We start from the raw sequence: 26,126 nt of genomic DNA, 5'->3' as shown, positions 1-26,126 counted from the left end.
TGTTGCTTCAGTGCAGTGATGATCCATCACCACACCTGCTTAAATCCAACTCCTCCATCCAATTTTATTGTGTGTTTAAGCACGGGAATCATCTCATCAGCAACTCTTAATTTAGGGTTGATTCACACAAAATGTTTTTGCAACAATGTAATCACAATGCTCAAGTAAGGCTGGTAATTATGAATCCAAAATCAGTGGGCCACCATTGCATCAAGCACAGCTTCCATTGGAGGAGGGGGGCAGAAACCCTCACCAAATTTCTGGATTTCCTTAGCTCATGAAGATAGCAAACCGAATCCCAGCTTTGGGAACTTCCAAAGCCGATTGTGCAAGCCAGTTTTTATGCATATTTAAGATGACACCATCTTTCAACAACTAAATTACACTGTCTTTCAAAAATGAAATTCATTAAAAGTAGTGTGTGTAATTAATTACGGACATCCATGAACTCCATGCGATTATCCTCGATTTCATGTCTTCCCAACTTCAAAGACGCCCAATTTATTTAATTTTTAATTACATTCATGGATACTTCTGACAGCTCCATCTCAGAAAAGGGAAACAATGTGTGGAAGGTTGCGGCAGAAAAACGGGGAATACTCACGTGAGTTCGTCGATGGCGTCGTAGAAGTCACAGGAGTCAAATTTAACTGAGAGATGTCAAAGTCATCACAATCATCTGCTTCCTGTGCCATCCCAACTTTGTTAAAGTAACTGGAGAAGGCCTCTGAGGTACAACTGAGGGAAGGCTGATCTGGTTTTCGTGATGGCACTGGCGGAGGCTGAGCCATCTGGAAATCTTTGAACATTTCTTTTCCTGCTTGCTGCCTAGGCCTATCTGTCTGTGGACTGGATCTGGTGGAATCGCTTGTAGGTGGAACGGTAGCAATGGGAGCAACGGTACCTTGAAACATGGCTGCTTGTAAAGGCAATACAGTTTGTGTTGGCATGAAGGCAGCAGGCTGAAACTGACCAGCTACAGATGGCCATGGTTGCTGGGTGGGAGAAAATATCCCAGGTTGTCCCCATGCAATTGACTGTCCTCCCTGCATCACCTGAGCAACTGGAGGCTGAGCACCCATGGCCAGTTGTTGTTGAACAAGAGGTTGTTGTCCCCAGAAGGAGGGCAGGACAGCTCCCATTGCAACATAACCTTCGGGGGGAAAGAGAGCGGGGACAATTTCAGAACAGGAAGAGCAAAAAAAAAAACAAAAACCGAGGGCAGCCAAGGAAGAAAAGTAGGTCAGATATACAAATGAGTTTGGGTGACTTCTGTTGCTCCACTGAAAGCGTTGTTGGACAGAGGCATGGGGCAGGTTCAGAAGCTGTTACTAGACTACATGCAAAACTAAATCTATTTTAATGAGGCGGCATTTTCCAATAAATAAGAGAAAAAAGGGAGTGTTCCTAATGATGTTTTCTCTGCCCTTTCTTCTGAACGGAAATCTTCTATATTAGAGTATTTGTTTTGCTCATTCACCCAGCCTATCACAGACCAGTACTTAGTTGTACCAGTACTTTGCTTCCAGTATTTTTAGCCTGACATGCAGCTTTGGGAAACATATAAGCTTACTTTATTCTTGCATTTTCAGTAAGTAGGTTAACAAAAGGTATTGTCTTCACCTATTCCATACCGTAGTTTACATCTAAACCCTTTTCTTTCCATGTTGTCCGTTGCCCATTTATTACCCACAAATTTATCAAGCTAATTGCCCAAGGTGATATTATGTTTCTGAAATGACCATCTGTGTAGACTTCTGATCCCCCCCCCATTTATACTGGACATTAGCTCCTTACTCACTGGATTTCAGCAGCTGCAGTTATCACACAAGGGCAGAAAAGGTATCTAGATATGGAGAATGTCAATCATATATCCGAGATTTTGAGTAACATGAAGAAGTTGGACAAACTCACACAAACTGTATGCAGAAAGGTGAAAGTAGTATGGAAAAAACATTTGCACTCACCCTGCCCCAGTGTATTCATACAACCCCCACCCCCTGTCCTGGCATCTGTAGTCAAACAGCTATTGCAAGTTTTTGGAGCACTGCAGATAGCCTACAAGACCTATTTGATCTGACTGATTAAAATAGAGCATGCACATCATTTAGAACTGTATTTCTGGCCCTCTGTGAGAGTAAAGGTCAGCAGCCAAGCCCACACTACTGCTTTAGAGGAGTAGGGGACAGCTATATAAAGCAAGACTGCCTCCCCTCCTCAGTTGTGTTTTGTCCTTCACCCAGCCACCTGCCCCTTTGGTGCAATGTCAAAACATTCCAGTTGCTAAAGATTTGTGGTGTTTTCCTCAAAGATGGGCCTAGGGCTTAATGGTCTCCTCCTACCTTTGTGAATTTGGGACCAAGGGTAGGTAAATATAATGAATATCCCTACACAAGTGCAATGTAGATTATACGAAGAAATGCACAAAAAGCAACAGTCTGGTGAGTGCTCTGAAGCACTTTTAGAAGATAAAAGGAGTATCCTCATACATAACTATTAAAATCTCAAAACAGGTAGGATTGTTAGGGGTTCTGAATAAATGTCTCATATCCACAAGGATGGGTGTGCGTTACACAGGCAGAACTCCCTCGGCACAATGAAGTGACCATGAAGTAGGGAGGTGACTGCTCCCCAGACCATTTGGGACCGGCGGTGATGGAAGGGAGTTTTGTCACCAGCATTTTAAGAACCCATTGCAAAGACTTTAAAGTTATACTTGATAAAAGTCTTTCCCCACTAAAAACCTAATCTGGTGTTCCATCTCATTAGCGCTGGGGTCGTGGTGCTATGATAGCTCCACCATCTCTATGAAACCCACTCACCCACCCCAATTATTATCATCTGTTCCCACTCTCCATGAAGCACATGTGTAATTGGCCTCATTAACCAACATTAATAGGAAAGAGCAGCCATGTGTGCTTAGCCTTCAAGTCTAGTTTTAGGTTTGGATAAGGTAGGACAGTGTTTGAATGTTCGTAGTCCAGGCTGCACTCCAAATGAAAGATGCCACTTCTTTTCTAAGAGATATTCTTAAAATGTAGCCAAAAGATCCATTAGCTTGCAAAAACATTTTGTATGAAGGCCTAGTTTCAACATTTTACATACATCACTTCTAATTCTTCTATGTTTCAGCTTCTTTTTTTTGTCCATCCAGCACACCTTAACATGGGAAATTTCATTTAGCTTCTTAATTAGTGGCTCCCTCTCCTTAAAAATCATGACCTGGCTGAGTATACTAAAGCAGCATTCAAATGTTATTCCCTTTTCTCATTTTAATGTTTACTCTACCTAGATTTTGATTATTATTATTTTTGCTAAATGGAGATTAAACAAGTTTTGCTGATGAGGCATGTACACAACAATAAGGTAGTCTTTATATTGCAAAAAACCCTACACATTTATTTTGCTATGGAAAGAAGCAGTTTTCTTGCTTTATGTTTCAAAGCCAGCTGTTAGCATGTCCACAGCTCTGACTAGATAAATCCAGGCTCATTTTGAATGTTTGTATTAGAGTGTTCCAAAACTTCAACATATTTCATTTTCTGGACAATGGGATGTGTACGGTAACAAAATAAAAATAACACACAGAAGCGGAAAATGGGATAAGATTCAAACCACACCTGCAATCTGTTAGCAAATTGTTATACAAGTAAATGTGCAAGTATGCAGATATAGCCTAATTTAACATCAAAGGAGCTGCAGGCTGTCCAGTCAGGAATGGCTGGCAGGGTGATACTGCCCTTTATCTCTTCTGGCTGTGGTGTTGCTACTGCTTACTGGAACAGTGCAGGGCAAAGATCAGGGCTGCACAAGCACATTCAAACTCCTACACTGTCCCAGTAAACAGCAGAAATATCATCAATACACTGTACCAGCTACTTCTGCTAGCAATCAAGGGACAGGCTTCCTAAGTCTGTATGTCCTTACACTCTTCTTCCTAGCAAAATCATGTAATATATGCATGCACATGCGTATGCACTTGCTTTGCACAATTTATTCCAATCACAAAGTTTAATTTACTTGAAAGCAGAAACTAGAAATTTAGTGCAGACCACACACAGTTCTGGCTAATTCACACCTAACATTACAGTGGATTTTAAAGAGACAAACATACATTTTCATTTGTGTTATTTCTTCCCGATAAAGAACTACATAAGCAAAAGAGGATTTAAGCAAAAGCAACTGCTCAACAAATCAGAAGTTGTAATGGGGAACAAATGTATTGTCTGTGTATTATTCCAAGCTTCAGAAATGAGGTTAAGCTATCATTGTTTGCATTTTGGACACCGAAGAACAGTGAAAAACATAAAACACCAGTCTTTTTTCTCCTGTGGCTACTGGAACTCCAGGAAAATCAAAAGAGAAAAGAAAGTGGCCTTGAGGAAAGAGGCCTTAAGCAGTTTGAGAAAGAGATTGCCCAAATGCCTTCAGAAGAATATGGAAGGATTTAGGAGCTGTTCACTGAATGAATCACAAATGGATTGCCAAAATCTTAAGGTGTAAACTGTATCTTCTGGGTTGGGGGACGTAAATAAGATGCCTGATGTGAGGTGTTCATTTTTTTCTGTGGATTTTATATCTGTAATGGGTCATTCACTGCAGTCATTGGTTAATGAGCAGGTATGAGGGAACTAGAACTAACTAAATCTAGTTACAGATAGGTAGCAGTGTTGGTCTGCCATAGTCAAAATAAAAAAATTCCTTCCAGTAGCACCTTAAAGACCAACTAAGTTAGTTCTTGGTATGAGCTGTGTATCTGAAGAAGTGTGCATGCACACGAAAGCTCATACCAAGAACTAACTTAGTTGGTCTTTAAGGTGCTACTGGAAGGAATTTTTTTATTTTAACTAAATCTACTCATTCATCAAGGGTCTAGATGTTCTGATGTACAACAGAATAGCTCCCATTAAAAGCCACATATGCTCAGACTGGCCTTTAAGTTCTCAAGTTATATAGCATGATGTGAAAAACTCACCTGAGGGTACAGCAGCAGTGCTGTAAGGTACAGAACTAAACACATCTGCACCAGCAGGAAGTGACTGGGATGAAGATGGGATAAAGGCATCACCTGGAGTTGCAGGGGTCTGTAAAACACGACAAGATTAGAATGTGCTGATTAAACAGACATGGGTGGCATCTCAGTTGTGGCTTCTGCTGCCAAGAACTGGCTCTACATCCTTTTTCCTAATTAAAAAAAGCGACAGAGAGGAAAGCATAAGAGAGGAGATGCAGAAGAGAGAGAGCAGCAGAAAGGTGGGGAGGGAAAACAGCATCAACTAGAAAACAGAATGGGAAACTGCATCAGGAAAATCTCTTATGATTTGTAATGTATTAAATAAACCCGAAAGTGTTCTTCCCCAGCTCCTAGGATATATGCAAATTCCTACAGCACCTGTTCTCTCCCACCCCCCATGAAAGGTCTAAGGCTGTGTGATATTAATAGCTTCACAGGGGATCAGTGTAAGCAATTAGTGCAGAAAAAGAAGTAGAAAGGTAATGAGCAATTTTACATAGGGAAAAATTCAAACTGGGTAAAATGATTGCAAACCTTTTTGAAATTCTTTCAGCTTCAGTATGGGGCATTGTTAGTCATGAATATCTAAATGCATTATGCTGCTACAATAAGCCTGCTGAAAGTGGCATGTGTGAAAGAGGCAGGACATTTCTCTCTGGTACTTACAGGGGGAGAGGTTACATCAGGAGGAGTGGACATGTCCCCAAACAGCTCTAGTTGGGTAACAGCCTGCAAAGAATTGCAAAAAGAAAGAACAAAGTTTTAGGCATGTCTCATCTCTTATCCACTGAGCAACACAGAAGCCAGTTTTGTAATGGAAAGCAAGAGTAACTTCTCAAAACAATTTTTTACTTGTAATTATTGGGGGCCAGTTTGTGAGGCAAACCTGAACAATTGTCTGTCATTTCATTAATATCTCATTGGCACTCTAGATATTAAAGGATTTAAAAAAATAAATAAATCCAAAGATGGTGTGAAGAGGGAAATCTTTACACAGAACCACCTCCTGATCAGAAGACAGGATCAATTTCTCCCCCCTGCCCTTCGTAGAAATTTCCTCCTCATAGAGGAAGAAATTTATCCAAAGGTTGCACTGGCTTCAGTTCTACTACCTTGTCAATGAGTACCCAGACAATGACCTTTACAAACCTCCCACAAAGGATGCTATGTCCATATCATCCTCTCACCAAGTGAGCTGTAATCCATCAAATGGAACAGCTCCCACTGTCCTATAGGTATCTTCTACTGACTCCTTGGGTCACCTAAACCATTGTGTTCTAGATACATTTCTTCCCAAGGCAGGCTGTTTAAAGGCACCAACAAGTGTGTTTTTTCCACTAATAATTTACATCCTTCAGACATTTAATTTGCATCAATCCCAATCTCTGGGATGAACTGTTGGGACAAATGTGGCAGAACCTGTTTCTGAAAACCTATGAGAATTGAGTTGCATTTGGCAAGGGAGGAAACAATATATATATTTTGCAGCGTGCCAATAAGGAACATTGTCCCTGAAGAAGGTATTTTTTGTTTCTGAACACATTATGCAATAATAAAATATTTTGGTCATTTTGATACATTTTTCTGATTTATTTCTGCATTCGGTCTCTCCACCCCCCCTTTTTTTGGCAGCCTGCCTCCATCATCATAAATGCCTGTCCCACTTCAGGTTGCCATCAGCAAATCATGGATGGGTACGCTGAATATGCATGAAAAAATCCAGGTTGTGGGTGCTAAAATCATACTGCTGATAATGCCATATTAAATCTGGGCTCCAGTTGCAATATTTGGACTTTATGGGCATTGGATTTGAGCATGGAGGTGTTTCCCAAATAAGACAGCCATTTACAGACACCCAGCAACTCCAGAGGCAGAATCGGCCAGTCTTCTCAAGCCAATCTTATGATTAACCATTAAATAATGTACGCTGTACTACTCTGTTATTTCATTACTGGGACTCTCATGAACTTCACAGAGCCTTACTTTCAAATCAGCATTCAGGCAGAGCTTTAGAGGTGTTCAGTGTGCAAGCTAACTATAATGCTCAAGCAATTCCAGTCTCTAACAGTCTGCCTTCCAAGCGTGGAGCTCTCTGTCTACTTATGAACAAATTCTACAAAAAGGATGTTAACTACCTGAGCTTGAAGGAACTCCAATTAAAGGCCCTCAAAACTGAAAGTGAACTGGATGCTTTTTATAGCACAAAACCCTTTAAAAAAATGGAATTTGACACCTGCGTTGTCTTAATATGAAGGAAAAGGGATTAGCTATTCCACATGTAAACGCAAGAAAGGCAAGGCAGATTTTCAGATGCTTGCTTTGAAAGCATTTGGTCCTGTAAAATGTAATCATTTAATAAGATGTCATTTTAAAGGTTGTGTCCCTTTTGTTGCAAAAAAAAGTGTAAACAAATCCATTCCTTTAAAAGATACTTTCAGAAGGAAATTTCTTTACTAATTATCACTGGTAGATATTATTTTTTAGCTTCTGCAAGACAAAGGGGCTCTGATAAAACTGTGCTTCTTGGTAATCTTTAATTTTATGGTACCTTGGGAGCCAGAGAATTATTTTGGGATGGACAGGTACACCCACCCACCCTACAATCAAGTAGGTTATAAGAAAATGATGGAAGAGAAGCATAGATGGTAAACATTCCTGTTGTATAATGTACATTGGAAATACTTCACAGATTTTGAATTAAGTTATTCCTGGTCATTACAAGAACATCTACCAATAAATTGGAAAGCAAAACAGATTAGGTGAAACTCAGTTTTCTGTGTTTTTGAGTTGCATACTGTTGTCTCACAGTGTCCTAGCGTACTCAACTTTCAACTGGGCTTGCGAATAAGGCACAGCATTTGAGACTGTCACTGTAATTGCAAAGTGAATTATTGGACATTCACAGAATGATGCCAGGAAAGAAAGATATGATAAACTGATGAACAATTCGAGGAGGTGCATTAGCATGCAAATAGTGAAGCTGATCAAAATTAATTTGGCTAATATAAATAAATGATCTCTTTAGAAGCTAATAATTTTCTTTGAAAGAGCATATTTGAATTTGATTTACTAGAACATTTCCCGTGATGGCTGCATATTGAAAAAGTGCCTCTACAACTATGGGAATTAGGACAGCTGTTTAGAGGAAGTGTTTTTAAAATAAATGCTTTTAAGTGATCCTGACCAGGCTAACAGGCCCATCTGCTTTTGGAGGTAATTGTGTGGGGGATGTTGCACATAGGAACTGGTCAACAGATACACAAAGCAGCAGGTGCAGATCTACAAACTGACCGTATGACTACATCATCCAGCCTTATCTTTCTTCTTTTATTTTTCCTTGCTCCCCCATCCTATTTTGTGTAATATCTTTTCTGATGAACAGTTCTGGAGAACTTTAAGGCTCGAAACACTTTTGTGTCATTTTGGTTGATTCTACTAAAGTTACTGTTCAACTGTGGATATGGGAGTTAAAAATACAAAACATTCAAGTGTTTTCTCAAGTCTAGGCTAACCATACCCATTTCTGTGGGTTTTTCCTCAGATGACTTCACCTCTGATGTTCTACCCTCATAGTGCTGCACAAAAATCTGTTTTTTATTTGGCAACAGCTTTTTAAATTTTAGTGAGCAGAAATAAAGCGGTGCAAATAAGGTTGCAATACAGCGAAAGGAGCGTAGGAGGATAACTGATTAGCATATAGCCCCATCCCCACCATGTAATCATTCATCACAATGCATAATTTTAGTTTTAGCTGATTCAAGCACTATAACTCCTCTCACACACTCTGCAATGGAAACATACTCTGTGAGTAAAGAGCATCACAGATGCAGGGTTTTTCCTATATCTGCCAGAATCCTAAGTGTATTTCTGTTGGTAATTAAATATTTAATGATATTTAATTATTAAAGCATTTGTGTCTCACCCTTCAGGTGTACATGCAACCACTCAGGGCAGCTAACAACATGTAACATCAAGCTGCCTGTAGAATGGAAACATTTGCATTTGCACTCTGTCACCAGTGGCAAAGAATCTCCATACCTTACATGCTGCTGCTGCTACTACTGTAAACTGCTTGTTAAGCATCTGCTTGTTAAATGTGGATCTTGCTAGATGCAATTTGTATAGGAAAATTAGCTTAGATTTCATATTTTAGAAATTTAAATATCTAATGTACAAAGGAAACTCTGAGAAAGAAAATATGGGACTAGCTAGAGTTTATTTTACACCGTTATATATTTGCTGGGATGGAAAGGCAGCCGATGTATGACACACATATGAATGAGTTGTGCTTTTTTTTAGATTTTTGTTGTCATTTCTTTGTGCAGAGAAAGAGAACTCTAAATGGTAAGTGGCAGAAATTTTGCAGAGATCATTCACCACTGTGGAGGTGCTAGAAGGTGACTGTAATTTTACCTCATTTCTCTAACTTTTGACTTGCTTTGTCTTTGGGACTATGTCTGGGGCTTGCCTTGGATGGAAGGCATTACTAGGGAAAGATCCTGTCCATTTTCTATTTTAGAACTACAGGTCAGACTCAAACAGCTTCTTCTCAGGTTTTATGAAATTTCAGCATATTCAAATTTCACAAGCTGTTTGAGTAACACTGTGTGAATGACAGATAAAGTGTTAAATATATGGATTATAATCAAACATTTGTGCTTTCTGCCAACATCTTAAGAGCTTGTAGTAACTGGCACTAATCTCTGTTTAGTCATACTCTGCTAACTAGTTTGGTGAGTTCATCTATTTCTACTGAGAATTCTCTTACCTGAGTGACTCTACCAAGATTTTCATCTATGTCCAACAACAGGCTTCCATTCTCCAGCTGTAATGCATGATTGATGAAAATGAAAGTGAATGATTTATGAAAATGACATGTTCTGCTGAGCACAACAATGATGACTTCAACAATTATTGATTTTACTTCTGAACAAGAGCTATTTTATAGTTTCCTGGTCAGATGCTTTTGCTTGCCTCAGTGATTATATACATACTATAAGTTTTCATGGTTATATCGTACAAAGAAACAGAACCCAGCATGGAGAAGTGAAAATGAAGGGTTGGGAATATCCATTTAAGAAAAACCACAGGTCTCAGTGGCTTCCCTTGAGTTCTCTGGGCTGTATAAATGGACTATAATATGGGACATTGAGGCAAGGGGAAAGAGCACAGAAGTTCTCATACACAAGGGTCCCTAGGGTGAGGATGACTTCCACCTCTACTGTGTCCTACATATATTTCCTCATATATGAAAATGGTCAACATTCACTCATAAGAGAAAAATAAATCCTTGCAACTGAACACATTACAATGGACAGAAACACCACCCATTGCCTATAGTTATAGGGATGCCATGGGACCCACACCAACCATTGGATTTCACCATTATTTTCTCTGAGCAAAATCACTTCTCTATTAGGGAAGGAAAAATAAAGTTCCAGAATGAATCAGAAAGTCCCTTCAAAATGAACCAGGCAGTCCTTTTGTATTTTCTGAATCTGGAGAAAAGCTCTACAACAGACTTCCACAATCTGGTGCCCTCCCAATGTTTTGAACAGCAACTTCCACCATCCCTAAGTCATTGGCCAAATCCTAGAGAAGAGACTTCCTGGTTTATTTTTAAGATGTTCTGGGGTGTCCCAGGGCTTTCGTGAATGTAGATTTTTCTCACAACTTTGGCTTCCTTCATAGGCTAACAATACTGAAAGGCAGGAAGAGGCTCATATCTTTCAAAGCAATTACTTTCAATTGTGGCTTCACATTTTGCTTAATAACTCTCATTCTAACGGGGCTAGAGATTTACTTTTTAAAAAAATAATGCCAAGGTCCCCTTGTTGGTTGTGGGCCCAGTACAGATAGCCCCTGAACTCCACCTCTCATCCCAATGGCCCCAGTCAGCATGTGTGCATCTATAAGCTATCAGTTGGCCCAATGCACCATTTAGGCTTAATTTTCCTTTTGTTCTCCTGCCAGCAGGAGAATACCGGCATGTAGTCACTACTTATGGACTCGCTTTAAGAAAGGCCTACAAAGGTTAACCAGCATATGATTTCAGAGGAGCATGAAGGCAGAGATGCAGTAATAGATTACTTTGCTACAAATCATGTACGTTTTCAGAATCTAAAACAAATTATCTTTTTTCTTGGGACAGGATTTATCTTGTTTCTCCTCCTCCTGAGCATCACTCCAGCTGTCCTAAAAATCCTTCACTGCTGTCACGCTGAGTCACGCTGTGCCCTCAGCTGCCTTGCTGAACCAACACTGATTGCTCTTATGAAGCTGTCTGGAGAAACAGCAACAGCGTAACACTGGAGAAACATGTGTGCGGCGTTCAACAGACCATTAGCAACAACCTGATTGTGCTATGGCAGGACCTCCCAGAAAATAGTTGCCTGCCATGTCACTGCATGTCCCAAGTGCCCAATTATCATGGAGCACTTGGGCTGTATCCTCCATCAGTTCTTGTTCTGCATCACTTGCCGCTGAGGAGATGCTTCCTAAGGGTGAGCCATTAGTGTCTATTAGACCGTGGAAAAGTCTTCAGCGGAGACTTCACAGGACTACACTGCTCTAACTGGGGGCAAATATTTGGCACCGTTTGTCTGTCTTTCCTTAGACGTTTCAATACAAAAGGTTTCTCCAATTAGAGCAAACCCTCCTGCACCCCCCACCTGCTTCTTCCTAGCGAGCTGCAGAAACAACCGGCAGCATAGCAAGACGTTAGATTGCTTGATCTTTCTGTATAATTGCAGCCTTTGTGGATTTCTCTCTGTGTGTTAAAATGTAAAGGCTGCTTCTAATTACTTGAAAATCTGTCTCATCACAGATCAAAACATACACACACATACCCCACAGCTCAGTCAGTGAAGAACACACAAGCAAGTTGCCTGAAGGGGTAGGGGGAATAGCAAAAACCCTCCTACCAGGAAGGCATTAAGCCTTTCAACAACTGTTGTGTCTCCTCCTGTTGGCATACAGAAAGAGAGGTTGTAAATGTTTCAACCCGAAGTTTAAATTAAAAGGCACCTGTTTGGGTTTTGTAAGCCTCTCCATTGCCACAGCATTTGTCACTTGGTGGAAGGGAAAAGACAAAATCATATTTGTTTTTTAAAATAAAAATTTGTAGGAGGTTAGTGAAACAACAGGATACAATGTAGTCTACCTGTGCTATGTTCATTGAGAAACACACCCACATCCACACACCCACCGGGGGGGGGGGGAGAAGTTAGCTTGTATCCCATGCTAATTCTACTCATCTAATAGACCAGCTGAAGTTAATGGATACAACTAACTTAAGTTCATTAAGTTCAATGGGTCTAAGTTGGGCTAGCATTAAATAAAATCCCGGGTCTTGGATTCTTCACCTTTATATTTGACAGACAAAGCAAACAGTTTAGACAATTGGTACATTTCAATTCCAAATAGCCATTCTCTTTTTGAACTCCTCCTGCTGCTAATCTGGTGCTTGTTTTTCCATCATATTCTATCATGTTTGTGCCTTATTTTACCACCTGCCTTTTGAGCATGTCTCATTCAGTCTAACGGAGCTTGTATAGAATTGATTTCTGATGAATTTTGCCCAATATATTTAGGTCCGCAAACCTCCTAGGAATGTATTCTCCGGAATCATTTATTCCTTGCATTAAGTCTCCTTTGTGCACCCACTGTTAATATTAGCAAATGCTCTGTGGGAGGCCTCCAAGCCTTAGAATAGTTTATTAAGCAATTAATGAAGTTTTTAATTCTTAAAATCTTTGCAGCAGGAAACGTTTGAGCAAATCATAAAAAATATCACTGTCTTGACCTAATGGATAGAGATGCTGCTTCAAAAATCTAATAAAGTAGTTAATTGCTTTGTCTCTCATCTCCATAATGCATTATTAAAAAGCCTTCTCAAAACTGACACATCTCAAAAATGCAAGCTCTGGAAGCTGAGAACAATGCTTTCTAGTCTCTATTGTAAATCATTCCTGAGCTGCCAGGGGACTCCCACATTGGTGTGTGTGTTTGATTTGAAACTGCCTGAAGAAGTGCTCTGCTGGCTTGGGCCAGTGGCTCATTTAGTCCAGCATTGTCTTCTCACAGCTTCTTACTAGATGCCTAGGAGAAGCCCACTAGCAGGACATGAGCCCAACAGCATTCCCAGCAACTAATATCCAGAGGTATACTCCCATCAACAATGGATGTGGAACACAGCCAGTAGCCTTATTTTCCAATAATTTGTCTAATCCTTTTTTAAGCCATTGAATTTTGGTGGCTATGCACTGCATGAAGAAATACTTCCTCTTGTCTATTCCGAATCTTCCAACATTTAGCTTCATTAGATGACCCTGGGTTCTAATATTATGACAGAGAAAATTTTCTCTGGACACTTTCTTCGCACAATGCATAATTTTCTACACCTCTATCTTGTTTCCCCCTTACCTTTTCTCTAAAGTAAATAGCCCCAAATGTTGTAAGGCTTTTGAAAGTACAAGTACAGTGTGACTACTGGATCTCCCCTATCCATATGCTTAGTGACACTCTCAACAAATCCTACAAGGATAGTTAGACTTGCAGAAGCCATGCTGGTTGTTCTTCAGCAAGGCTTCTTCATCAGCTTGCTTGGTAATTCTAGCATTAATAATGCTTTCCACCAGCTTTCCTGGAACAGACGTTAATCTAACCAGATTGTAATTTCCCAGAAAACCCCATCACCACCTGACCTCTTTGTAAAAACTGGTCTTACATTGGCTACTTTCTCTGGCACAGATGAGCTTAGGGACAAGTTGCACTTTTTTTCTTTTCTTCACTGAAGGTCAGCAATTTCACATTCAATTGAAATTAGTCTTGGGTATCCTCTGGACCAAATTTCATTATATATTGTCAATATTACTTTTTATTTTTGTTTATAATATTAAAGATGTTTATATGGCTTAATTTTTGCTTGTGTTAATGGCTAAACCCAAACAGTATCACTATGCTTTGTTTCAAGGCCCACAAAGTAGGAACTGAATCCATAGTTTGGAGCTGGTTTATGAATCTTGGCTTGCTTTAACCACAGTTTGTTGTTAACTTCTAAACATAGGTTGGTGAGGACTGCTTAGAAAGTTCTCATTAGTGCAGCGAGTGTTATGAGTGAAGCGTGTTATCTTGTTCTTAGTTTCCTTTGTATTCCTCACACAGTTTTCAAATTCATCACTTCCAGATGAATGTCTAGGTTAGGTCAGCTAGCCACTGCTAATTATTTTCAAATTGTAGCTTAATGTATTTATAAGCAAGTGTTCGCATTAAAATCTTTCGACGTTGAACACAATTCATTCAAGGAACATTAAGCATTCCACCTCACTTGTTGACTAGCTTCAAAAGAAGAACTTCCTCAGATAATCAAAATGTGTATTGAGCCATTTAAGTTTATTCTACTCAACTTGATTTTTGTAGTCGAGTTAATTCAAAACTCCTCTCTGATGTGTTTACCTTTAAATAGGAATCTCATTAAATAGCATGATTTACAACAACACAACAAACACCCAGAAATCTTTGTAATGTCTTTCCTGACTTAATTCCCTAAGGCTGTTTGACACATCTAAGCATTTATGTGCACCTCATGAAATGCCACCTTATCATAATTTTATATAGCTTATTTGGTTTTTTAAAAATAAAAGTGACTATAGGATTGTTAGGCTACAGTCCTACCATTATAAATTTTAGCAGCACGTAGCATAACTTTTGACTTGGTTGTAGCCAATTTATCTGTATTTGGCCTCATAATGTAAGTGAATACGGTAGCAAGCTTATTTAAATGGGTAAAATACAAATGCAGGCTAAGCTACAAGGTAAGGTGGGGATAATACTCTGAAATCAATGGAAAACATGTTAAAATGCAGGCATTTTAGAGGAAACGCACTCTGGTTTTTATGAAAGGTATTTGGAAACAAGCAAGAACAAACTTCCAGACTGCAAGCCTATAGTCCAGTGGGGGATGCCCAAGGAATATAGGATTTGACAGTTTCCAATGGTGGAAACACCCTCTGTATTGTGGAAAGGCATCTGCACCCAGTGCCCTTCCAAGGTTGGAGGCGTGTCATGAGATGCTCCAGAATTCTCACAATCCTGACACATCCCTCAAACAGGAAGCATAGTAGCATAGCATAGGAAAAACACACCTCTCCCTTCTTTTGCCTTGCTGCAATAAGCCCAGCACACACACACCTACACCCCCCCCCACCCCTTTAGTCAAGAGGTGACCTGCTTAAGCAAGATACTTGATTCTTGGCCCCTAGGTCTATGAATCTCATTACACAGAACATTATGCAAATATGAAAAAAACTCAAATCCAAAACAAAAGTGTAAATCTTGCTGTAAATCTTCACAGTTATATGGTATTGTTAATTATCTGTTTAGAGATTTCAAGAATGGAAGCTTGTTTTTTCCTCCTCCTAGAAATAGTTCCTTGGTTCACGAGAAAGGGTAGTCATACTGTAAATACATACATATAAACATGCAAGCATAGACACGCCTCTTACAAAGTCGAGCCACATTATTCATGTCCTTGAGAGCAGACACAGCATGTTTGCCAGTGCAATTTATATTCAACATGGACTAGTAGACCCCAGGATTCATGTTATGGAGAATGAATATGTCCTCTCACTTTACAGGTTGCACCCACAGTAAAACTTGCCCTTCTTTGGTAATGCTGCTGGGAAGGATCCATTTTTGTTTTGCAAGACCCCAGAAGTTGATGAGAGAGGGAGCAGGGAACCCTTTGCCCATTTAACTAAGGTGGGATTTGATGAGAGAGGGGACCAGTGAATGTGGGTTGGGTCACTGGTGCCTGAGGTAAGGAGAAAATATTGAGGAATAAGTCAATTGTGCTGCTTTCAGACACTTTACTGAGGTGAAATAATTAATTATCACCATCATTATCCTTCTCTTTTGTTTACCTTCTGCTACATGCCCTGGAGCTGAGTCATTTCTATAGGTTAATAGATATTCCTCCCGAGTTTCCACTATGAGGTAAATAACTGCAGCGTCCTCAGGTACAGGCTGGAAGGAGTCTAGACATTTTACTAATAAAAGTAATATTTTTGCTCTACTTTGATATTACCTGAATAGCATAACTGCAGTCTTTTGCTATGCCACTACAAAATCAACAAATCTAGGTCATTTGAGCTCCTTCCAGTGCCATATTTTTTTCCTGAGCAATGCTAGCATGGGAACAAGTCATGCCATGGCCTCCTCCATGTGACCAACCATCAAAAGAGGTGCTTCCAATCTATCCAATAATGTAAAGGGCGGCAGCGGCGGGGGGGGGGGGGACGGACTTCAGCTGTTTTGTTTGAAAGCATTAAAATTTAAAAACGATCCCTGAAGCGTTTCCTCCGGGTTTCTATAGACTGTTCATTACAGGAATCAACTTGATTACAGCACTTATTTTCCCATTATAGTGGCATGATCCAAAATCCCACATGCAGAACCTTTCCATCCTCATCAATTAAAGAAACAAAAAAACAAAACAACCCAGTCTCTGCATATGGTGATTCTCATGGTGCAAGTAGATAATTTCTGTAGCCTTAGAAGTCAAGGAAAATTTTCCCTGCACAAACTGAGATCTCCATGTACACTGCATTTGCTCCATCACATCCCAAATCTGTATATGTTGTGTAGTCTGGGGTAAAATTGTTTTGTAACCTATTAACACATTTTCAATGGGTAAGTTAAGCATTTTTTTGTTGTGGACTTCCTCAAATATTTGAGAAGGTATAAGTGAGAGAAAAGGGGACTGTAACCATTCAATGGTTACATTCAAATGGATGGCCATTCAAATGGATCACCTTGTCAAACCTAGCCAAAGAGTGCAATTACATTAGAACACACTATCTGTCAGTTAGCCTTATGCAGAGAACCATGTGTCCTTTGGGACAGCAAATAATATGTAGGTTGGGTTCTTACCAACTAGGTGCACTCCCACCCACATTACACAGACAGGCTTCTCTGATCTACAGCTTTCATTGGTGGCAGAAACAAGCAAACAATCAATTCATAATTATAATTCACCATAGGTGCCATTTACCGTAATAGTAAGTTCTCCAGCAAAATCCCCACCGAATAGGAATGATTGAAGACCAGAACAACACACTTACATACAAGTAAATTTGCATGGGAGAACATCATGATAGGATGTGGCAATCATATACGTGGCAGATCCCAATTCTAGGACATACCTATATCACTACTATATTCATATCTGGTGATCTAAAGATTTAATTAAAAGAAGATTCCACCTAAACATTAGGAAGAACTTCCTGACAGTAAGAGCTGTTCGACAGTGGAATTTGCTGCCAAGGAGTGTGGTGGAGTCTCCTGCTTTGGAGGTCTTTAAGCAGAGGCTTGACAACCATATGTCAGGAGTGCTCTGATGGTGTTTCCTGCTTGGCAGGGGGTTGGACTCGATGGCCCTTGTGGTCTCTTCCAACTCTATGATTCTATGATTCTATGAATTTTAAAGGCAGCTAAAACTTGTATCTGACAAATTAGCTCAAGTTCAGAAGAAGCTAACAGCTTGCAGATTTTTTTTTTCAATTTTCAGAAAGAAAGAAAATATTCTAAAGAGCTGGAGTTAAAACAAGCAGAATACCACTTTGAGATTCAGTAATGCCATATTCAAATTGAGAGGATATATTACATTTTATGAAACATTGGCATAACATTTTCCTCATATTTAAGATTTTGCCAGACCTTGTTATCTTATGCTTTTTCAGGATAAAATAAAGGGAAATTCTCTATTTAATTCCTTAGACTTAACTTAATAAGAATACATTTTATCTTGCATTAAACTGACAAATGTTTCCCTAAACTGGCAGGAAAACTCTTTTTCAAATCCTGTAACAAGAGAAGCTATTTAAGAAAGTACCAGTGTTCTCTACTGAAGAGCTGAAGGTATAAAATTTCTGAGTGAACAGGCTTGGTGGGATGAGAGATCATGTGAATTATAGCTAAACACATTGATTTAAGATTACCCCCCTCCTCAAAAAGGAAGATAGAAAAGGCTCTCAGTAATGTTTTTTTTCCTAGAACCCCCTCAACAAAAGGAGACAAAAACTATTTCATCAGTGCCGGGCCAATATGTGAAGGCAGTAACAGGCTCTCCCCATTCTTTGTGATATCAGCAATGTTTCAGGCCATGTGCAGACAGTGGGAGAAATGTTTGCTTCCCTGTAATGTGGCATCTGTTAGTTTTAAAGGAGTTTATGCACACAGCAGTACACGGTTTTCCAAGAGGGAAACGCATACTTCCTCTGCTACAGATGCCCTGCATCACATCCCTACACCTTTGTTTGCAACATGCTTTTGAGCTAGCTATTTGAGATGGCTAGAAAGCACCCTTCATCACTTGTCTGGTGGTATGGGAACTGGTGGAAACAAATTAGCACAAAAAAACAAACTGTACATTTTCAATGAGAATTTTGATAAAGTTACAACTTTTATTATGTTTTTTGGAATATTAATAGATGGAAGATGCTTGCTTTCAGAGACAGGTGCAGGTGCTCTCTGAATTAGAGGCAGGAGCAGTAATTTGAGAATAACACACATAACAGTAACACACATAAATTTCTTAATTAAAAATGTCAGAAAAAGTCTTACTGACAAAGTGTCTTTTTTCAATTATGTTTTTTTTTCCCCTGGTCTGGGGGCCTCTTCTTTTTGACTTGTTGCTAGTGATAGTGTTGCACTGCTCAGCAATTGCAACATAGCTGGGATTTTGCAGTACCTTTGTTTTCTCCCTTGGTGTAAAAGCAGGCTTCCCTGGATTGTTATATGATGTTTGGACATGTGCCCTCTTCACACACCCCAAATTGGTGAGGATTAGAGGACAGGAATTCATTCAGAACCAGGAGAGGAATAATTGGTGGATCATTCCAATAGGAAACATTACACTAATCAGTAATATAATTGCTCCAGGAGAGGTGACTATGCATCTTGATAACTGATGTCAACATTTTTCATTTTTTAGTTTGCAATATTGTGGCATTTATAGCCTTGATATTCCTGCACTCTGCAAAAGTATCAAGTGAGGGAGAAGGATTTATTGTTGAAACACATTGACAGCATATTGAAGTCCCAAGCAGAAAGTTAAAGAGAATTTGCACATCACAATAAACACAGGACAGCAGTGATGAGTTCTCCTGTTCTGAAACATGAATTCAGATTTACCCTATGCGCCAATGTATTAATGCTATATTTGTCCCTACCCCAATCTACACTATTTGTTCTTATTGGCAAGATAGAAATGTGAAGACAAAGGTAATTTTTGCTTTGAAGGAGCAAAACTTGAAAATCAAAACTTAATGTGACCTAGAAATTCAGTGAAGGAACATATTATGTAAGAAATATTAATGTTTCCAGTGCAATTTCTATAGCTGAGAAGTATTTCATTCATAAAGACAACTTCATCTCACAACTGCCATCTAGCAAATACTATATATGCTCAAGGAAAAAATAAATGCAACATTAATGTGATTATAAATGTCTAGATGGAATTGTGGAAATAGGTCTCCTGCCTTGCTTAAGCAAGCTGCACACATTGCTGGAGGGCAGTGCCTGCAGATGCTCCCCCGAACGCCATCTGGATACTACTTTTGAATCCAAGGTACAAGAAAAACCTACCAAGGTACATTTAATAATACGACATGGCAGGAAGGCTCGTCAAATGCACACAACAGTGATATGTGCATTGCTAGATACAACCTAACAACATTCCATGAAAACATATAGAGCATGACACAAAGTTGATAACATAGGTTGCAAAGAAGACAGCAGCAGCTGCATGTTGACTGCTTACAAACGCTTCTGCTACAATGGTGCAATTTCTGCACTGAGACAAACACTTTCCACCTTTGCTACTCAAGCTTTGCCATTAATGATCACCAGAGTTCCCCTGACAAATTGTACTAATATCAAGACAAATAAACAAACTATGATTCTAGCCCTACAAGTACATCTGTAACATGGGGTTCATTCTGTATCTCTTGCTGGGTGAAACGTCTATACACACACACACACACACACACACACACACACACCAAACACCATCTTTATTTTAAACAAACTAATAATAAAAAAAATCCTTTACAAGTAGATCACTTTCTTTTTTGCTTGGCAAAACCAAATTCTCCTGGTCTGTTAAAACCCTCTTTAGTTTTGCACGTACAAACTACTGGCATTTTCAGTCAGTTTCTTATCTGAAAACATGGATTTAAGAGTTGAACATCCAGTGAATACAGAAATCTAGACCTGGATAAGTTTTCAGAACTATGGTTTAAATTTCACTGGTTAAATCTACTTAAACATTTTGTAGGTCATGATCCAGCAGAAGCTTCCATTCATTAATGTCAATGGGGCTTGTGCAAGAAAGCTTCTGTTGGATTTTGACCCAAATGCTAAGAGAGTAGTTAAGGGTTAGTCTTACTTACTAAAAGCAGGTATGAGATTGAACTTAATGATCTGCTTTGAATTATACATATGGGGGAAATCTCAAAATAGTGTGAGTGGTGCCTGTTCATGCAACAGGGTGTCTGCTTTTCCTTCTTCATCCTGCAGTCCTATGCATGCCCCCCATCCTCCAAAAGAACTGCCCTGGAAACTCTGGATGGGGACCCACTGTTGTCCAGACAGGTGAGAAGACTGCCCACTGCACAGGTGAGAAGACATCACTGGATCCAAGTCATTTTTGTGTGTAAGCAATCCTGACTAGTCTTTTGCAACCAAGCAAACAAATGTAATATTAAAATTTGGGATGCTTAGAAGTTAAACATGAACAGATTGTTGTTATTGGTCCCAATTTAAGCTCAAAATTTGTGAAGCTCATGTGTTAACCATGACCAGATTATCATTAGTGTTCTGAGCACTACTATTCCTTGCTGAGCTTCTAGTAGGAGATACAAAGAGAGATTCAGTATATTTCATTGCCAACCTTGACATTCACAAACCTTCATCTGATTATTGTGAGTCATTGGATACTAAGGAGAATCCATGGAATTACTGACTTGCTAGCCATAGTGAGTTTTCCTCCAGGATCTTTAGTATCCAAATTGGCTTTCGTATTTGCATTAGTAAAAATATTTTTGTGACTTGTAGCTCTGAGTAACCACTTGTACACTTACATACATCCATGCACATATATTTGTATATTTCAACAAATGTGAATAACTACTATTACTTCTACTACTGCTATATAAGAATGCGACAGAAACACAGCTTAAGTAGAATAAATCTTTCCAAAAACCTACACCCATTCAAATCATAACTGATGTGGGTTGAGTCCTAATATCCTGATTTGCAAACAGATGACACCTACTCTGCCCAGGGATACATGACTAATCAATGGCAGGCAATGGGGGATTGTGGAAATGCGGTAGGGATACATCTTTATATAGAACTGTGATGAGTTGTTTGAAAGCCTTCATAAAATTGTAAACAGATAGTTTGGACATGTTGATGGGAAGATTAGGTTTTATTGTGACTTGAGTGACAGGCTTAGTGAAGGGTATTTACGGTTTGCCTCCTGTTGCTAAAAACACCATGACAAGCAGAACCTGACATGTGTGCATAATGGGAAGGCTTTGGGGGGAAAAATTATAAGAAAAAGAGCTCATTAAGAAGCTTGTATTTCAGCAAGCTTCATTTTCACATGCTGAGAAAACTGCAGCATTGGGGAGCCACACAAGGCATGGAAGATCTGCGATTTGGCAAAGGCTGCTTTACTTTGACTTTGCTCACACGCATTCCCAAAAGACTAAGCGGGAAGCTCTGTCCAAAAGTGGCAGGGAGGACTGGTCAACATCAATATCAAAATAGGAAGGAAGGAAAGAAGGAAAGGAAAGGCATAATGCCGTCCAGCATTTATACTCAGCAGAGACACCAAATTAATTTTGCAGAATACAAATGTGTGTAGCTGTTATACACAATTTATTTTCACTCTCCAATTTCTACCCAGCAGATTAATTATGATGTCCATATGCAGCAGGAGAACAGGAAAATAGCCTTGCCAAGGCTGCTTTCCCCAAAATGAAAATGAACTGTCTTACATCAGCCGCAGTGTTATAAAGTACAGTGAATTAGAAAGAGGAGAGAATAAGGAAACACTTCTCTGTTGTTAAAGTCATTTAGCCAAAGTCATTTGGACATTCATGTGAGCAAGGTTTACTATTAATAAAGTAAGTGTCCATGGATATCTAAATCAGATAGAGGCACACTGGGTAATACAGGCACAGAAATTGAATTTTAGAGCGCTGTCTAATAGAGAAAGCAATAAATTGGGGGGGGGGTGAAGGCAACTGTCTTAAAGACAAAGATGGCTGTGTATAAAAGAGAGAACATTAAAACCAATGAGTGGTTGAATAAGATATTGGTTTTAATGTGTGCTTTATTTATTTTTAATTTGTAGAATTGCTGGATACCTGCCTACTCTTCTTTGTGCCTCTTGTACACAGGTGAGAGGAGAGCAAAATCCTGTTCTTTGCACACTAATGGAGAATTACTGATCTGCTTTGCTTCTCAGCAATGCTGTAGCTAAGTCCTTGTTCCCAGGATAGGGAGCCAGCCTTGGAGTAGACCTGACAGGGGGACATTCTCCCTCTGGGGTACTTTTAGGCTTGGCTCTTGGCTTTGTGATCTGTCATCGACTTCACCCCCCATTTTCCCTATGTTCAGTGTTTGCTCCAATGCAGTATATAAAGTAGTGGAGGACAATGTGAAATTTTAGTGTATGGATATGTAAATTGTCTTTGTTTTCCTTAGAGTGTGGTGCTACCAAAGTGATCTAGATTCATTAGAAAATCTGCTATGGTAACTCTGCCACAGGAGGACTTGCATTACTCTGCTCACCAACCTCCCTGTGATTCCCCGCACAGCAACCCATAAAGCTTTTTCTTCCCATCCCATGGAACTACAAAAGCTCGCTTTTCCTTGGGCCTCTTGGGTTTTTATTCATGGAAACCCAGCGCTTTGATATGGCACTACAAAGCCTGCAATGGAGGCTGCACAATGACAGCCTTACATTTTTATGTATATAGGAAGACAAACCTGTGAGTGTTGAAGAACTATTGAAAACTTGTTACTCCTGCTTTGAATGGCATATACTTACACTTACAGGTTGACTTTTTGGCACATCATAAACACCTTCCTTCTTTTGGCTAGTAGGAACCTGTAGTAATAAATAAAAATGTAGTTAAGATTAAGGTAAACATACAAATATTGAGAGGTAGTTGTAGTTGGTAGCTTGAAGAGTGCTATGCGTGATCCTGCACTTGTGCAAAACTGATACTTTCTTATTGTAGTGAAACAGACAGATTACCATAGTCAGAGACAGTCCTCAGAACCCAGGTACGCCATAATCCCCATTTCTGAGATCATGGTCATATGGGTTTCCCCAACAGGCCCAGCTCTCTGGAAAGATACCCATTTATCCAACTGGCACTCCTGCCAAACAGCCAATTGAAGTAAACAAAACCATCAAAATATATATCCCTCAAAAACAAGCTAAAATATCTACAAGAAGTTGATTTTAATTTACAGTATATATCTAGGCTTTGAGCATCTACTGGTTAAAATATCAGTTTCAGATCCACATTTGTAACAGTTGATCAGTTTCACCTTTTAAAACAGTAATTTAGTGCTTCCCAATGCTCATGCTAATGGTCTTGTACATTTTGGAAGGTAATGAGTGATCTAGACACAACATCTCACCAAGCGACCCCCTGCACCATATCAGAAGCAGCAAGGGGTAGTTTACAGTTGTGAGTCACAATACAAGTCAAAGCTTGGTTTTCAGCCAATTACTGTGCTTCTTTGAGAGGGCTGACAATGAGCTACTTTATACCACTCAAATATAGATTTGTTAATGGGGAGAATACTTAGTTTAGAGCTGAAATGTATGTAGTCTATATACGATAACTTAACACCAATGTGTCCAACACAAATTAAACTAAAACTTTTTTCTATGTTATACACAATATTCAGGGTAAAGCTTTCAAGGCAATATAAATAATATATACCAACATAAAAAAGGCTGAGAAAAAAAAGAAGTTATTAGAGAAATCACACCATACAAATTATATCTGTACTTGCATGAGTATGAAATGGTACACATGTCATTGGGATAAATGAAAATGCTTAAAAGGAACTTTGGTCTATGGAATGTGCTTGACTGACTGCTGGAGGCAATGAGAACACAGATGGAGCAATTCTATACCTGATAAATGTTTTCTTCTGTTTCAGGCTCACGGATTGGCTCATGTCCAGCCTCAAACACAATGTACTATTACATCAGCAGCAAAGGAGGAAAGGTCAAAGATGAATCAGAAAAGAAAAAAGGCAATTTGGAACTTCAGAAGAAATAACCATAGACAAGTAGTAAAGAAGCAGGTTCAAAGTACAGGCTGGCTTAGGAGCAATTGACTTTTGCTGAAAGGCATATCATGCAACCTTCTTTTATGGAAGAGAAATAAAGGAGAAATGGAACTTTGCTAATTGTCATTTTGACAAGTTTCCTGCTGTTTTCCCCACGGAGATACAACCAAAGGCTCAATTCTGTTCCCACAGCAGCTACTGGGGATTTTTACTGTGGACTTCTGTGGGATCATAAAGAAGGCCCTGGGCTGCTGAGGGCACTTTTAATCTGTTCGAGGGAAGGAGGGAGAATTAGCAAGTGCAATGAGTTAAATTTCAGCTTCGATTTTCCAATAGGGGGCTAATTTTTACACTATATTTGAGTACGTAACATTATTATTATTATTGAATTTATATGCTGCCCTATACCTGGAGGTCTCAGGGCGGTTCCATAGTCAAGATCAGTTATGAACAAGTGTTTATTTATGACGGTGAAATTTATTAAAGGAAGTGCAATTTGCATGAAACAAAAAGTTGACTATCATTGTCGCCTTCTTAAATTAGCGGCAGGGAAATCTGGCTCAGAGCACTGGTCTCAATGTGACTATGCCCCGCAACCCATGGCCACCTGCCCCACACAGGTGTCGTAAGGTCACAACAGAACAATGGGAAGTTTAAAGTGAGCATCTAGTTTTTCTTTTTGCAAGTGGGGCTCCTTGTCATGGCTTATCAGCTAAGCAGCACTGAAAAGTAGAATCAGCTGCACCTGCAGCTGAGGAGTCTTGCTTGTACCTTTTTGAAGCGGTTTGCATTCAAACCGCTTCGTAAAATGCAGCTAGCCTCTTTGCAAGGGCACTCCCATCACCAATGGCTCTGCTTCAAATGGCTTCCTAAAATGAAACTCTGTTTTATGAAGCAGTCTGAAATGCAGCGCCAAAGGCATAGCCTTTTCCTATGGCCTTCTGGGCTCATTGATTTTTTCCCCTTTATTCCCCCCATGTGTAAGGTAAAGGTAAAGGGACCCCTGACCATTAGGTCCAGTCATGGCTGACTCTGGGGTTGCGGCGCTCATCTCGCTTTATTGGCCGAGGGAGCCGGCGTACAGCTTCCGGGTCATGTGGCCAGCATGACTAAGCTGCTTCTGGCGAACAAGAGCAGCACATGGAAATGCTGTTTACCTTCCCGCTGGAGCGGTACCTATTTATCTACTTGCACTTTGACGTGCTTTCGAACTGCTAGGTTGGCAGGAGCAGGGACCGAGCAATGGGAGCTCACTCCGTCACGGGGATTCGAATCGCCAACCTTCTGATCGACAAGTCCTAGGCTCTGTGGTTTAATCCACAGCACCACCGGCATCCCCCCATATGTATCCCCCCACAAAAAAACCGCACACACCCCTCAGTTTCCTTCCCTTTTATTCTGATAGAAGAGAATGAAATGCACAACTTTCAGGGCTAGCATAGTTTCTCTCCCATTCCTGGGGTGTTTTTTGAGGATGGGAGGGCTTTGATCCACTGCTGTTTGCAGCATGACACCCCCAGTGCCCCATCTCTGCTGTCAGTGGGACAACAGCTACAGACCCTTCCATAGCTTCACTGAAGACGCATATAAGTTTGATTGCCCTCTCCAAGAAGGCAGATCTTTAAAATCCCATGGCCTTAGAACGTCCTCCCGGGTACTAAAAGATTGCAGCATTACTATAATACATTCGGAATTTAGTATTAAGAATACTACCTATAAATCA

At 39.8% G+C, this 26,126-nt stretch overlaps 1 protein-coding gene across 8 annotated transcripts in view; it reads right to left on the bottom strand.

The window, feature by feature from the left end:
• Positions 1 to 26,126, bottom strand: part of DAB1 (DAB adaptor protein 1) — a 586,419-nt gene that overhangs the window by 16,039 nt on the left and 544,254 nt on the right. For 7 of the 8 annotated variants that reach the window (XM_082228739.1, XM_082228744.1, XM_082228738.1 and 4 more), the window contains 6 exons: positions 24,246 to 24,311; positions 23,139 to 23,198; positions 9,783 to 9,839; positions 5,681 to 5,743; positions 4,976 to 5,084; positions 605 to 1,153 (listed from right to left, as the gene is read on the bottom strand). In XM_082228739.1, the coding sequence (XP_082084865.1) occupies positions 605 to 1,153; positions 4,976 to 5,084; positions 5,681 to 5,743; positions 9,783 to 9,839; positions 23,139 to 23,198; positions 24,246 to 24,311 (904 nt within the window). The remainder of the gene's footprint in view (positions 1 to 604; positions 1,154 to 4,975; positions 5,085 to 5,680; positions 5,744 to 9,782; positions 9,840 to 23,138; positions 23,199 to 24,245; positions 24,312 to 26,126) is intronic. The other variant, XM_082228745.1, reaches the window with a different exon arrangement.

This window comes from Podarcis vaucheri, assembly GCF_965113315.1.
Source record: "Podarcis vaucheri genome assembly, chromosome: 6".
In the NCBI taxonomy this organism is placed as follows: domain Eukaryota; kingdom Metazoa; phylum Chordata; class Lepidosauria; order Squamata; family Lacertidae; genus Podarcis; species Podarcis vaucheri.
Note: the sequence above shows the minus strand (reverse complement) of the source record. Positions and strands in the feature narration are given on the sequence as shown.